The sequence below is a fragment of the Silurus meridionalis genome, chromosome 15 (assembly GCF_014805685.1).
Source record: "Silurus meridionalis isolate SWU-2019-XX chromosome 15, ASM1480568v1, whole genome shotgun sequence".
Taxonomy (NCBI): domain Eukaryota; kingdom Metazoa; phylum Chordata; class Actinopteri; order Siluriformes; family Siluridae; genus Silurus; species Silurus meridionalis.
Genome location: NC_060898.1, coordinates 17,088,827 through 17,103,675, shown reverse-complemented (window position 1 = coordinate 17,103,675; position 14,849 = coordinate 17,088,827). Strand labels below are relative to the sequence as shown.

Here is a 14,849-nt window from a genome sequence, read left to right as displayed (position 1 = left end):
AACTGGAAATTAGCATTTAAATTCTTATCTATCATCTAAAACTAAGTTTTGAATGCATAGCAAAAACAAACTTGGCTTTGCTGTTTCTTTGCTGTATTTTTGGAGAGGACTGTCTTTACACCAGCGTTTCTTAAATAATTAAAATAATTAAAACTGGGTACTTTGGGCTAATTTACTAATGCATTATTTAAACTTCTTTATTATACCAGTTATGTTTTTATTTTTTTTTATATTGCATTAGTTACAACCCTAAATTATATTGTTACACAATAAGTTGGATTGTGTTGGTGTACATAGTAAGAATGATGCAGTTACTTTAACAACTGTCCTCTACTGTGATTGGTCATCACTGATATTCCTGGGAAATAAACTAAGCACCCTTGTGCATATTTTTGTGTAGTGGAAAAATGTCACAATGATTATAATGACTCAAACACACCGCACTGAAATGATCATGCAGTTGGTGGAAAATCAACCGGAACCCCAAAGGATCTTATTTGGTTTCTTGTGCCTGAATATGCAGGAGAGAAAAACACTCTTCATAAACCTTAGGGTAATTATAGAATACAGTTTTTTGGTAGTCAGAGGACTGTTTTCTGGATTATGTTTCTCCTGTAACCCTCATTAATCAGTGTCCACATTGCTCTAGCCCCCTTTTAGCCAGGAAATCTCCAGCTGAGGAACCCAGTGGGTGAGGGAACAGTTACTGCAGCTTCATACTGTATAGGTTCAGAAAACATTAAGGCAAATCGAAATGCAGTTACAAACCATTGCTTTCCGCAAACCAGATTTTTATAACGCGTTAGAGGAACTGACTGACAGAACCCAGGTGCATTGTTTTCTTATACTGGCAGGAGACATGCAACAACACATGCTGCTTGTGTTTCTTACTGCTTGAGAGATGAATTTGGAATTTGGGCCTGAGACCAGGAATTTGAATCCTAGGGGGTTAGAAAGAAACAGGGCGGGAGACGGGTGGCAAAGGGGGAGTGAGTGGGCTGTCTTAAGTTGATTTTATCTCACATACTGGGAGTGGGTCCACCAGCTTGTCTCACTCTGAACTATTCAGACCTTACTGGAAGCACCTTATTTGTCACAGGCAGCAGAAAGAGGCAGACCAAAGAGTCACAGGAATAGAGGAAGAAAGAAAAACTTTAAAGAGAGATCCACGTGAAGGTACTTGCATAGTGTTCAATTAATTTCTTTTCTTTTTTATTCGTTTGAGTTTTTATTATCAAAATGTATACCATTGCTATTGCTATCTAGATTATGTTTTTTTGTAAATATTAATTAAGATTAAAATGAAATAATACATGGCTGCTGCCATGCATTTAAGAGAAAAAAAAAGTATTTTTTTATTGAATTCAGAGACCAACATGTAGATTTGTATCACCTAAGATAACAAAGAACCTCATAGTGTCTGCAGTTGTTATCTAAGGCTTACTGTCTTTTAGTCACATAGTTATTGTGGGCTTAAATAGACTTTGTGATCATGTGATGAATAAAATCAATTACAGGATCAATAGAAGATAATAAGATAAAGATGAAAGCTAGCTCAAATTATTTTAGAAATTATTTTTTCATTGTTGTTTTGTGTCAGATTAAACGTTGATAATCTGTACCATTGTTTGTGATTGGGTGATACCAAGAATATTCAAAGGTACATTCTTGCACTTTCATTAAAGTGATGAAGTTTGTGACACCACATGCATATGCACTGCATACACCATTGCTCAACAGTAGATGGACATCTGAACATGACACTCATATGTGCTTTTTGATCACCCTATTCTAAACGCATGGCATTAATATGAAATTCTCTGCTGTAACAGCCTAAACTTGTCTGAGAAACTTCAGATTCAGACACAAAAAGCATTAGCGAGGCTAGCCACTGATGTCAGCTTTGTGTGAGGGGATTAGGTCAGGGCTTCCATGCCAACATTGGCATACTATGTTTTTATGGACCATGCTTTGTGATCAATGGCATTCTCATGCTGGAACAGGTTTGGTTGAGGCCCCTTAGTTCCAATGTAGGAAAATTATAATGCTACAGGATACTTAGTCATCCTAGACAATTGTTTTATATTGAGGTGTGCATATTCTTTTGTCCATGCAGAGTATGCGCAACAAGAACCTGAAGGTCTAGATATGTGCATACCTTTTTTTAAATTATACACACATTCCTGTTGGTGGCAGGAAATGCTATATTTATAAATTTTTACTATTCTGTTTCTACTTAATGTTTAACCACAGACTTTTCAAGAACGAAACTTTAATTTATAATGATCTCTTAAGTAGAGCTGCATATGATTTTGATCCTACTCATATTGTTTCATTCAAAGTGAAGTATTTTTTTAAACTTAAATGAAGTGAAGTTGTCTTGATGCAAAACACTGATAAAAAAATATTGGCACCCCCACAGTTAATTAAATTCTGTTTTATTTTATTTTTATATCACTTTTTTAATAGAATACATCGTCAATAAGCAGCTTTACAGAAATAAGGGAATTGAAAAAACTAATTTCTAATCCATGAATCATCTCCCTGATATGATTAATATTTGTTAAATTTGTTGTATAATTAAATATTTCTTGAAGCCTTCCATGGAGAGAATACTAGCTTGGGCATCTTCCTCTAACATGTATTTCTATTCTAAAAATATCTGGTACTTGGTTAAATTCACATTACCATCATGTTTCACAGTTCTTGGACTGCCAATAATGTATACTTTTTTGTATATAATTGTATAATTATAATCATGCACTCAAAAAATGTCAATTTCTCAAATCATCTGAAGATCTTGTGTATTAGAACAACAAGTCACAAAAGCAGAAACCTTTCTAAATATCAGTTCTGTTTTTTTCCCCAAAACCATGCTGTTAACTTTTGAACCCAGGGTACAGAATAACTATTGTGTAACTCTGTGATTTTGGGAAAGCAGCCTCAGTGTGATTATTTCCTTGCAGTGCTGGCCAGCACTCGTGTTCCAGCACAAACATCAGGAGCAGCTGGTAGACTGAGCCCCCTCATATATACAGTATATATATCTAAAAAAACAAAACAAAGAGAAATGCCATTGTTACTTTTCACATAACTTTTGCATGCATTAAATATCTAATTTGATATCATTCCAAAGTGATTTGACAGAATGGTTTGTTCACATTCATATCTCTTAGAGTGTTTAACCTGAAAAGAGTTTTTAACATGCCCTGAGCATACACAAAGCATTTTTATTTCACCTCCAGTCTAAACAATTTACATCATCTGCAGGTGTGTTACATTTGAGATGACTATTAGTGTTTTTTGGTTAAAATCTACTTTTGTCCCTTTCTTTTCCTCTCCTTCTCTCTTCTCTTCTTGCACTTTTTCAGAAATTTCACTGATTGGTATCCGTGTAAAAGTGCCCACACATCTGCTTCTACATTCATCTGCACCTGAGTGTGTGCAATTATGAAGGGCTTGTGCTGTTTGCTGCTGTGTGTCATTTTGGTCTTTCTGTCTGTGACAAATTGTCAGTCACCTGCTGAGACTGATACTTACACGGTAAGAACCAAAGGATCTTTATTATATTTCAGTTTCAATAGTGTGGTCTCCTGTGATATTGTTTAAAACGTTTATAATCAATAAGAAATTAAATGGAGGTAACTGACATTTAAGTGAATAAATTTGTGTACAGTGATTGTACTGTGTACAGTGATTGTACTGATGAGATGTTATCTCATATGATATCAATTTGCCAGACGAGACGTTTTGATGTTATTAAGTACATAATACCTTAATTGCAGGAAAAGTTTGGCATGTAAGCAAAATAAAAAAAAAGAAAGATTCTGGCCAACATTCATGTGCCTGCCCAGGAACTGCACTTTTCCACATTTGTTAGTCTTACAACCTGCAACCAAAATAGACTTCATTGAGATTGAATATTTACTAAATAGAACATTATTTTAATTTGTTAATTTTTTTAATAAAAGATAAAACATAAGGTTACATATAAATTCAAATATATGTATTCAAACTGACCAAAATAAAATAATTTGTCTAATGATTCCAATATGTGTGAAAAAAGGTTCAAGGTATCTCAATATAACATTTCAACAACCATTTTATTTTATGTTCTCAAGGGACAATATTATAAAAATAAAAATTGAATATACTTTAGAGTAGTGAATGTGCAGCTGGTATAGCAGTACAGCAGTCCTTTGATAATAAATGAACATACAGCTATTGCCAAACTGACTGGCAACAAAAGTGAGTACTCTCTAAGTGAGCATGTAAAAACTGTGTCCAAAGTGTCAGTATTTTGTGTGAGCATCATTGTTATCTAGCATTATCTAGCCTTAATCCTACTGGGAGTGGAATTCAACAGAGCTGCACATGTTGTTGCTGGGATCCTCTTCCTGCTACTCCATAATGACATCATGGAGCTGCTGAATGTTAGACACATGGCGCTTTTCCACCTTCCACTTAAGGATACCCTACAGGTGCTCAATAGGGTTCAGGTCTGGAGACATGCTTGGCCACTCCATCACCTTCACGTTCTCCCTCAGCAAAGCAGTTGTCATCTTGGCAGTGTGTTTGGGGTCGTTATTATGTTGGAAAACTGCTGTTCTGCCCAGTTTTTGAAGGGAGGTCATCATGTTCTGCTTCAGAATGTCCCATGTTGGAAACCACGTTTTCCTCAATGAAATGCAGCTCCGCAGTACCAGCAGCACTCATGCAGCCCATGATTCTACCACCACAATGCTTGACTGTAGGCAAGACAGAATTTTCTTGGTACTTCTTACAGGGCGTCACCACCCATGCTGGACACCATCTGAGCCAAACAAGATGATCTTACTCTCATCAGACCACAGGACATGGCCAGTAATTCATGCTCTTGGACAGGTTGTCTTCATCAAACTGTTTGAGGGCTTTCTTATGAGCCAGCTTCAGAAAAGGCTTCCTTCGGGGATGACTGACTTGTTTGGTCTGAGCACTGACAAGTGGACTTCCCACTTCTGCAACCTCTAAAGCAATGCTGGTAGCACTGGTAGCCAGCTTCTGCACTTGATGCACAGCATGAGAACTTAATTGATCGACCCTTGCAAGGCCTGTTCCAAGTGAAACCTGTCTTAGAAAACCTCTGTATGACCGTGGTCACTGTACTGTAACTCAGTTTCAGGGTGTTACCGATCTTCTTTTAGCCTAGGCCATCTTTGTAGTGAGCAACAATTCAAATTCTCAAATCCTCATAGAAGTTCAGTGTTGAACATACAATGGTCAGTATGAGAGAATTATAGAATAAAATATAGAATACAAATAAAATATATCCAAGTTTCATTTCTATAGTATTTTTCCTTGAGGAGATATACTTAAATGGTTGTTGAAATGTGAGGGGTGTACTCACTTTTGTGAGATACCATAAAAGACCTACCTATATGAGGTTGCTAATTATATATCTATCTTGTCATTCACACCAGTTTGTTCTTCAGTGCAGGAACCAGCAGGGCCCTTTATGTTTAAGCAGATTTTAGCTCATTTTGCTACATTTGGGTAGTACTTGTAATGATTTGTAATGAGAACACTGACAAGCCCTTGTCCTTTTCCCAAAAATGTATATGGGTGTGACTATCATGTGACTGTCATTTCTTGGATCTGTTGACATCAATCTTTGAATCATTAGTTATAATTAGTATTATAAAGTCAGACTAAGTTTTTGCAGTGTAACTTGATGAAATTGTTGATCTCCGCAGATACAGTATGTCTCAAGTTGTGTGTAAAAATGTGTCTTGGTATGTCTCTCTCTGTCAGGAGTGCACAGATGGATATGAGTGGGATGCGCAGAAACAACACTGTAAAGGTGGGTGGCAGGTGATTAGAGCAATGTGATACAGTGATTCAGTGATTTGTCCTCTGATTAGCATAAGCTGGTGAGATCACATACTTTCTGTCCTTGCTGTGATTTATTTGTCTGTCTCCACTATTGCCAGCATGTTTCAGGCTCTTCATCATCCCTTTTCCATTTTTACTCTGTCCTTAGACATAAACGAGTGTGAGACGATTGCAGAACCATGTCAGGGGGAGATGAAATGCTTTAACCACTATGGTGGTTACCTTTGTCTCCCTCGCTCTGCCTCTGTCATCACTGCCCCCGAACCCTCTGGCCAGTCAGAGTCAGGTCTTCCGGGGTTGTCCAGTGGGGCTTTCAACCCTTGTCCTGTGGGTTATGAGGCCCAGGGAGAAAGCTGCATAGGTAAGACAAAGTTGGAGGAGTGGCTTTCTTTATGTATGCATTCTTTTTCAATGTACTCAAGTATGTGGTATCACCTTAAATCAAAAACTTGCGACTTAACCTAAATGAAAATATATTACATTGTGGTACCTAAAAAGAAGGAAAGGGAAAATATTCAGATATTCTGAGTATTTTGACTAAACCCTATATCTTGCATGCTTTAAAATTCACTAACTTATGTGTAGCTTTTGAGTGGATCGCTTACAGTGTAAATATAAAGAAATCAATTATATGCATAAGTTATTAAGGAACTAATAATTATGTTGCAACCTGAAACCTAGATTCTGGGATATGTCTCTATCAGCTTTGCATAGTAGGATCCAGAAATTATTTGTTTATTCCACCTGCTCAGGCTGTGTGTAATGAATACAGTGAACAGTCAGCCAAAAACATTCAGATTCTTGGTTGTGACCCAATTCAGTGTTGCTTTGGCAATATGCTGAGGGTCATGTTGGAGGGTAAACCTCTGCCCTAGTCTCTTGTCTTTTACAGATGCATTACATAATCGCAATTATGTCCTATATAATGCTAGTGCATACTTTTTCACAGATGTAGATGAGTGTGAACTGGATATGCATGACTGCCTACCGAGTCAGCACTGCGTTAACACTCTTGGGACATACACCTGCCAGTGTCCTGATGGCTACAGAAAGTTAAACCAGGAGTGTGTTGGTGAGACAGATGACCTTTATATGACCTCATTCATCCTCATTCATTTCTATGTGCAAGTATAAGCCTGTGTGTTAACTGTTCTTTTTTGTGCTAGATATTGATGAGTGCATGAACCGCTACTGCCAGCATCGCTGTGTCAACTATCCTGGATCTTTCTCCTGCCAGTGTGAGCCAGGATTCCAGGTGGCAGGGAACAACCGCTCCTGTGTGGGTGAGTGATTAACATAATGTTAACCACACATTTTACTGTTAGCTGTCAGAAACAATCAGCTCTTCTAAATTAAAATTAGTGTACTATGCCCAACCAAAACTAATCATTTAGGACTGTGATTTGTTTGCAGATTTGAAACATTTCATATTGGGCTTCAAATAATGGTTGCATATAATATAATATTATATTGTAAATTAATACATTTTGTAGAATATTGCTTAAAAAATAAAAATTACTTAATCATAGAAATATCTTAATTTATAATATTGTTTAAATACGGGCAGTTAGTACTAATCTCTTCATATAACTTTTTATACTTAAAAATACCAAATTTTGTGCACATTTAAGTGTTTTGAAAGAATAATTTTATGCTTTTGTCCGAATGATTTGTTAGCTACCATGTTCCGCCATGTATGTTTTACTGTATGTGTAGCATTATGTGCTGTTTTGGGTGTTTTATTTAGATGTAAATGAATGTGAAATGGGGGCACCATGTCAGCAGAGGTGCTACAACACATATGGGACATTTCTTTGTCGCTGTGAACAGGGCTATGACCTGGACCCTGATGGCTTCACATGCAATGGTAAGTGGTTAACTGTCTGTGCTTATTTATTGACCTAGACTTGTATTAGAGGTCTAACTACTGAAATTATTGACAAATTCTTTAAATTTCAATGTAATATTAGGGCTGAACAGTTCAGAAAAAAATATGTCTTGAATATGTCATTTGCATATGTCCAAAATTGCTAAGATACACTTTCAGTTCATTGGATTCTAGACACAATTAGAATATTTTATCCCATAAACTAGTTTGACACAAGAGCTCTTTTAGGCACATTTTCATTACTCAATCATCTAGCAGCAATGAAATGCATTAAACCATGCAAAGGGATCTTAATAGCGTTGTTAAAGGTAACATCACTCATCAGAATGAGGAAAAATATCTCAATGACTCTGTCCATAACATGTGGTTTTGTAGTATCCTAGTAGTAGAAGAGGCAGATGTGGTACAACAGTAAAAGCCATATTAGGTTTCCCTCCTATTAATCAAGAATAGGAATTTAAGGTTACAGTGAGTACCGACTACCGGGAACTGAATTGTTAAAGAATGGAAAAAACAGCTTTTCAGTTTTGATAAAAAGAATACTTTTCAGAAGGTATTTGTAGCTCAATTCAATTTTTATTACACATATAAATAAATGTTTTAAAGACCTTGTGATTTTTTACATTGAATTTGGTACACAAATGCTCTCTGGTTTCCATTTGTACAAAAATGCTAATAGTTTATTAGTATATAACAGTGGCAGGCCATGCATGGTACCTGCGTCTTCAGTGAGGACTTACCCAACTTAATCCACCTTCTAATAACACCACTATCCTGTCGCAATTATAGAAACCATCAATACTTTACAAAAATGCAATATAGCTAGCTAGCAGTCCCTGTGAGGCAAATATGAAATCTGACTGGTTAAAGAAACAGACCCATTGATAATAGAGACTAGGGTAAAAAGGCCAGCAGTACAGACTTTGAAGGCCCTGGGCAGATTAGATCGACATGGTTGAAATCTGAAATCCACATACACATACTGGAAGCAGTGCAGCCAAGAGAAACGCCAGAAATAAAGAGAATAAACTGTTGGGAATAAATTAATACAATTCCATGGAACAAATATAGGAATTTAGGTTGTAAATATAGGTCAGTGCTTCTGATAGTATTTAGGCTGGCAGAGAAGGCTTTGCTGGCCCTGATCACCCACCACTGGTATATAATTTGTAATCACATCATATGAGTTATTGTAATATGTTTTGTTCTGTTTTTTTCACAAGGTTTCTGCTCAATTTTTTTGTCAATCCTAACATTCTTTGCCAAACTTTCTCTGTCCAAAGACATAGATGAGTGCAGCTACTCCAGTTACTTGTGTCAGTTCCAGTGTGTAAACGAACCAGGCCGTTTCTCCTGTGTGTGTCCTCAAGGATATCAACTCCTCGGCTCACGCCTCTGCCAAGGTAAAGCTTTACTTACTCACACCTACTGCACCTCAAACATCATCACCATTTCTCATAATAGCAGTGGAAGCGTATTAGGTTGGCAGAAGCAGTGACTCATAAGGGAAAAAATCCTACTTTCTATATTCTTAAAATCTGCCATTCACATTGTTGTATTTTATTCATGATGTTCCTGTCTGTGTGTAGATGTGAATGAGTGTGAGTCAGGTTCCCATCAGTGTGCAGAGGGACAGAGCTGTGTGAATATCCATGGTGGATACCATTGTGTTGACTCCAATCGCTGCCAGGATCCCTACATCCATGTTTCAGAGAAGTAATCGACACACACATATCTATCTATATGCCTGCATAGCCTGCATATGATTTACCTTGTTGAAATTTTTGACACATTCTCCTGTACTGAGAAAAGAACAGAAAATTTATTCACTTAAATATCAATTAGCAAGAATAATAATGGAAGTCTACGAATCTGTAAATTTTACATATGCATGTGGGGATTTTTTTGCATTTTCACCCCAATCTGGTCACCTGCCAAATCCCACCTACCAGCCAGCTCTTCCTAAAGGTATGACACCACCACCCAGGGTAAAGGCTAACAAGTGCTTCCTCCAAGACACATGAAGCAAATCAACCACATCTTTGCAAACTCCTACTCATGCTGCGTCACAGGGCAGTGAAACGCACATTGAAGAAGGCATACACGATCTCACAAACACACAGTACTGTTACAGCTGACAGGGAAGACAGCATATGCCTTCTCTCCTACCCAGTTTGCATCCCTAGTTTCTATGTATGGTTGTGGCTTTGCTGGGATTCATTGCCAGGATGTCCTTATAGTAGGGCAAACTGATGTGTCACTCAGGAGCCCCTAGATGTGTGTTGTTCTTTGTTAAGGGAAGCCTTTTGAGCTTAGGAATTTCCAATGTAGTAGTGTGGGTTGAAATTTTTTTCAGTGTATGAAAATGACAAAACTATTAAGAAAAGCTATGACATGACTCGTACATCTATCTTGACATCTGCCTAAAGCTTTTATTGAATTCTCATTATGTACTTAGTTATTTTAAATATTGACTAAAAACGGCCAGCAAATTTCCAATATAAGTGAATTCTGACTAAACGAAATTTCTGTTCTTTTCTCAAAACCTATGGGAAGCACCTATTTAACAGATATGATGGATAAAGCTTAGGTTGAAAGGCCCTGGAGTATTTCTTTATTTCACAGAGGCCAGACAGGAAGCATTAGTGCCAACAGGGTTAGAAGACAAGTTTTTAGCACCCAATCTGTTCCTAACATTCTCTCCCACTCTCACTCAGACTCTATCTTGCTTCTTTTTCAAACTCTCTAGTCGATGCGTGTGTCCAACTTCGAAACCAGAATGCCGTAACCTGCCTTTCTCCATCGTACATCGCTACATGAGCATTACCTCTGAACGCTCTGTGCCATCTGATATATTCCAAATCCAGGCCACTAGTGTCTACCCTGGAGCCTACAACACTTTCCACATCCGGTCTGGGGATGATAGGGGAGACTTTTACATCCGAGTAAGAGACGATTACATTTTTTCAAATCATTACTAAAAAAATTGTTTGCACAGTTTACATTTTACACTTTCAAAGATCATGTGGGCAAATCGGTGCATTATTGTCTGAAGTGATTTTCCTCTGCATTTTTTAGCAAATCAATAACGTCAGTGCCATGTTGGTTCTGGCTCGGGAAGTCACTGGACCCAAAGAGTATTCCCTTGATCTGGAGATGGTGTCTGTCAATCCCGTGATGAGCTACCAGAGCAGCTCAACCCTCCGCCTGTCTATCTATGTTGGACCTTATGCTTTTTAGAAAAGAAAAGAAACCAAGGATGAAATGGTTTATCTAGGTGGGTGGGATAGATAAAACACTATTGAAGGAGGTCTGCATAACATTTTCTTAATATCTTACCAAAATAAAATTTTGCTTTCAGGATTTTAACAGGGTCATAATACATGGGTTTTTTTTTGTAGATACAGAAATAGCACATAAATGCCATGTCCTTTTTGACTGTTTAAATATGGAGAGTTTACTAAAATTAATACAATATTTAGACTTACATTTTTTTTTTTTACATTTTTGAGGAAATAGTCAAATATCTTTACATAAGATTCATTGAATTTAAAAGGACCTTCATATAAAATAAACACGGACACATCAAAGTAAAATTGGCACAATTGTCTATGAAATGATTTTTTACCCACTAATTATTCAGGAAACTCATAGGTTCACTTAGTTCTCTCACTTTCTCACCATAAATTCGCACATACAGTATACACACACACACACACACACACACACACACACACACACACACATACATACATACATACACAAACTCTAATTTACTCTTTTACATGGACTCATTCAGAATGAGTCTATTTAGTATTAAATTATCTCCCTGAGTTTTTTTTTATTCTTTTTACTTTTCAGGTTTTTTTTATATGGAACAAATATTTAAAATAACCAGGTACATTAAACCAAAGAAACACTTTGGTTTTGACTAATGATCACACATAAAAGCCTATATGGGGTCTAATTTTTGATAATTGAAACTATCATTATCTGAACAAGATCATTCCAGAGCGGTTTATGTAAAATAATATTCTATTTGTTGAAATATTTGGTTAAATCAAAACATATAGTTGTAACACATATGTGTTTTAATGGAAATAAAGTGTCACCTGGTGCTAGTCTGTGTTTTTCCATATTTTTTGTATATTTTACCAATAATCTGTAGCTGAGCAGTTAAAGTGTACCGATCTCAAAGCATTAACTACTAAGCCATTAATAACTTTCTATATTTTCCTTTTTCTCTGAAATGGTTCTATTAATCATTTATGGCATGTTCAGCAAGAAAAAGGTTGTCATTAGATAATAGAAAAAGTAAAATAAGTGCCTGCATACAAACTCTCATTAGAAGATGCTGAACAAATAAATCAAATTTTTTAAACCAAATTTATTCTCAGTTTGGTAAATTGCCAATTCCCACCCCTAACTGACTGCCTTTATAACCATGACAGCTATCAACCAGGGAGGGTGAAGGCTGAGAAACACAAAGCTTGTCAGCACATCCTTTAAAAATTTGCTTCATGCTGCATCACAGCACAACTTGAAATCTCTTACGCATTTGGAACGTCTTTAGGTTATGTATGTAACCCAGGTTCCCAGAGGAAATGATACGCTGCTTCAACAACGCTTTGGGAACACCTCTGCGTGACCATCCTCTGAACGACGTGTATTATCTGTCCAATGGAACCGCATGGTGTCACCTGCGGGGTGACATAGCGATCAGGAAGCTATAAAAGCAGATGCAGGAGAGACATCACTAACTTCTGGAGAGTGAAGGAAGCATTCGCAGGGAGTGTGGTTTCATACATAACCTAGAGAGGTTTCCATCTCAAGCAACAACACTTTGGGAACAAGAGTACAACATTGCCAAATCCCTGCCTAATGTGGATGGGCACAGCTAGGTCAAAGGACTGAGGGGCCAGGAGTGGTGCCAATGTCAAGGCTGTAAGACCTGACGATGGTCAGAGTTGTGGACCAGCCCGCAGCGTTGCATCCACAATCCACCTGCTGAGGATCTACGTACCGTAGAAGACGAACAGCTGGCCGACTTCCTTCTCAGGGCAATTCTGTTGACAAACAAACACTAAATTAAGCTTCTTCTGGTCAGAGGCTCAACTCAACTGTGCCCCCATTGTGAGAAAGAAAAACAGACACACAGAGCGCTTTCTCAACAACGCTGTTTCCACCGTACGTGCTTTCATAGCTTCCTGGTCGCTACGTCACACCGCCGGTGATGTCACGCAGTTCCATTGGGCAGATTACACATGTGGTTCAGAGCATGGTTAGACAGAAGTGTTCTCAAAGCGTTGTTGAAGCAGCTTGAGATCCTGAAGGGGAACTTGAGATGTCCCAATAATAGAGTGCATGGTTTTCTGTTGTGCAGAATATGTAAAATTTAAACAGACTTATGTTTCATGGACTGCATACACATATATTTGCAAGTTTCTGTTTATCAATACACTTGGGTTTGGTTTAACCATTCAAATCTGTTGAGTTAATCATTACTATGTTCTAACAGTGTCAAAAAAAAAAAAAAAAAAAGCAACACAAAACACAGAACTTTACAAAACTAACTGTGGCACAAAATCAGAGTCATTCTGTTACAAAACTTTCGGGCTAATCGGAATCCTGAATTTGATGGGGGTACTGTGACCATTTGCAGTGACCATTTTTCAATTTTGATTAAGGATTAAAAAACTGGTTTTTAAAGTGGAACATGACCTAAAAATGCTAATTGAGCAACCCATATTGCTAGATGTTTGTGCAACAGTTATGTATGTGTGCATCTTGGGTGTATATAATACACCCAAGATGCCTTGGTTATAAATACCTTGATTGCATTAATCAGCAGCCTCCACAGGGTGACAGTGTAACACAAACACAAGCTGTGGAACATAAGTGTGAGACTCATTTTCTGAGAGATAACAAGAGAATTGGGAGATAATCCAAGCACTGTAAAGGGAAACATGGTGAGTTTGCTAAAAGATCAGTACTTTGCCATAATGTTATCATTAGTGGAATATCCACCCAAAATCTTTTCTCCATGTGCAAGTACACTGGAATTGTTTACCATTTTAGCATATGTGGAACGCAAAAACAATAATAGGGATTTAAGAATTGAGTTAAAACTGAAACTGTTTTCAACAAACTGCAAGCCATCTTTAAAAAATAATTACATGCTTTTAAGATATAATTTCATTCCAAACTATTCATTTAATTCCTAACAATTTATTTCCAGATCCATTTTAAGATAATTATTCTACGTAAACTGGTTAAGATGCAGCGCTGCGACCGGGTTCGATTCGGTCAGGGAACCAACCCCAGCCACTCTCAGTGCCGGTCCCAAGCCCGGATAAATTGGGGAGGGTTGCGTTAGGAAGGGCATCCAGCGTAAAACATGTGCCAAATCAAACGTGCGGAGGATCCGCTGTGGCGACCCCTAACGGGAGAAGCCGAAAGAAAGTTTATTCTACGTAAACTGATAAACTTAAAGAATAATTATAATCTTGCATGTAGTTTGCATTCTTGAAATAGCAGATTCTAAAATCTCTATATCTTATATATGGTTACATATATGGTCAAATCTTATATATGGTTACATATGGTTTGTTACGTTATAAATGAGGGACACATCATCTATCTTTTTATAAATGTAATGTTTAATAAAATTTTGTTTAACCTTCTCTCTCATTGGAATTCTGCCAAACAAGTTCCAATGATTACTTTGGTCATTTTAAATATAGACAGTTGTTTTCTCATCAACCATAGTTAGATTGTCATGTTACTAAGAATCCAAAGCAAAAGTCACTGTGCTGAAGGAATTTGATTGGCAGAAATTGTCACTGACACTATTACAAAGCTTTGACACTGTAAACTTTTACTTTTTCCAGATCTCTGATCATTTAATTTTCTTTTATTAAATGGAATAACATTTTATTGTTGGATTTGAGCACCCACAATGCTAAGTTCAGTAATCGGTGTTGCAGAAAAGATGATATACTGTTTTTGGCCAAAAGTGTGTGGATACCAGACCATCACACTCATACATGAGCCTTCCCCAAATGGTGGCCACATACAATTATACAATTGT

The 14,849-nt window shown here is 37.1% G+C and overlaps 1 protein-coding gene and 1 long non-coding RNA gene across 2 annotated transcripts; one reads left to right on the top strand and one right to left on the bottom strand.

Moving 5' to 3' along the window:
* Positions 1 to 1,026: 1,026 nt before the first annotated feature.
* Positions 1,027 to 11,880, top strand: LOC124398455 (EGF-containing fibulin-like extracellular matrix protein 2). Its single transcript, XM_046868679.1, has 11 exons — positions 1,027 to 1,176; positions 3,372 to 3,543; positions 5,791 to 5,839; positions 6,020 to 6,232; positions 6,821 to 6,943; positions 7,038 to 7,154; positions 7,619 to 7,738; positions 9,043 to 9,162; positions 9,349 to 9,475; positions 10,509 to 10,704; positions 10,838 to 11,880. The coding sequence occupies exons 2-11, from the start codon at positions 3,451 to 3,453 to the stop codon at positions 10,997 to 10,999; spliced, it is 1,320 nt and encodes a 439-aa protein (XP_046724635.1). The 5' UTR covers positions 1,027 to 1,176; positions 3,372 to 3,450; the 3' UTR covers positions 11,000 to 11,880.
* On the bottom strand, positions 2,466 to 12,939 carry LOC124398456. Its single transcript, XR_006928061.1, has 3 exons — positions 12,783 to 12,939; positions 6,094 to 6,224; positions 2,466 to 3,047 (listed from the first exon to the last, which is right to left on the bottom strand). It is a non-coding gene; the product is annotated as an uncharacterized LOC124398456 (long non-coding RNA).
* Between the last annotated feature and the right edge of the window lie 1,910 nt (positions 12,940 to 14,849).

Coding starts and splice junctions, on each gene's coding strand:
- LOC124398455 (XM_046868679.1), top strand. CDS start 3,451: ATGAAGGGCTTGTGCTGTTTGCTGCTGTGTGTCATTTTGGTCTTTCTG. Junction 7,155..7,618: donor GAACAACCGCTCCTGTGTGG/GTGAGTGATTAA, acceptor TGTTTTATTTAG/ATGTAAATGAATGTGAAATG. Junction 10,705..10,837: donor GGGGAGACTTTTACATCCGA/GTAAGAGACGAT, acceptor TGCATTTTTTAG/CAAATCAATAACGTCAGTGC.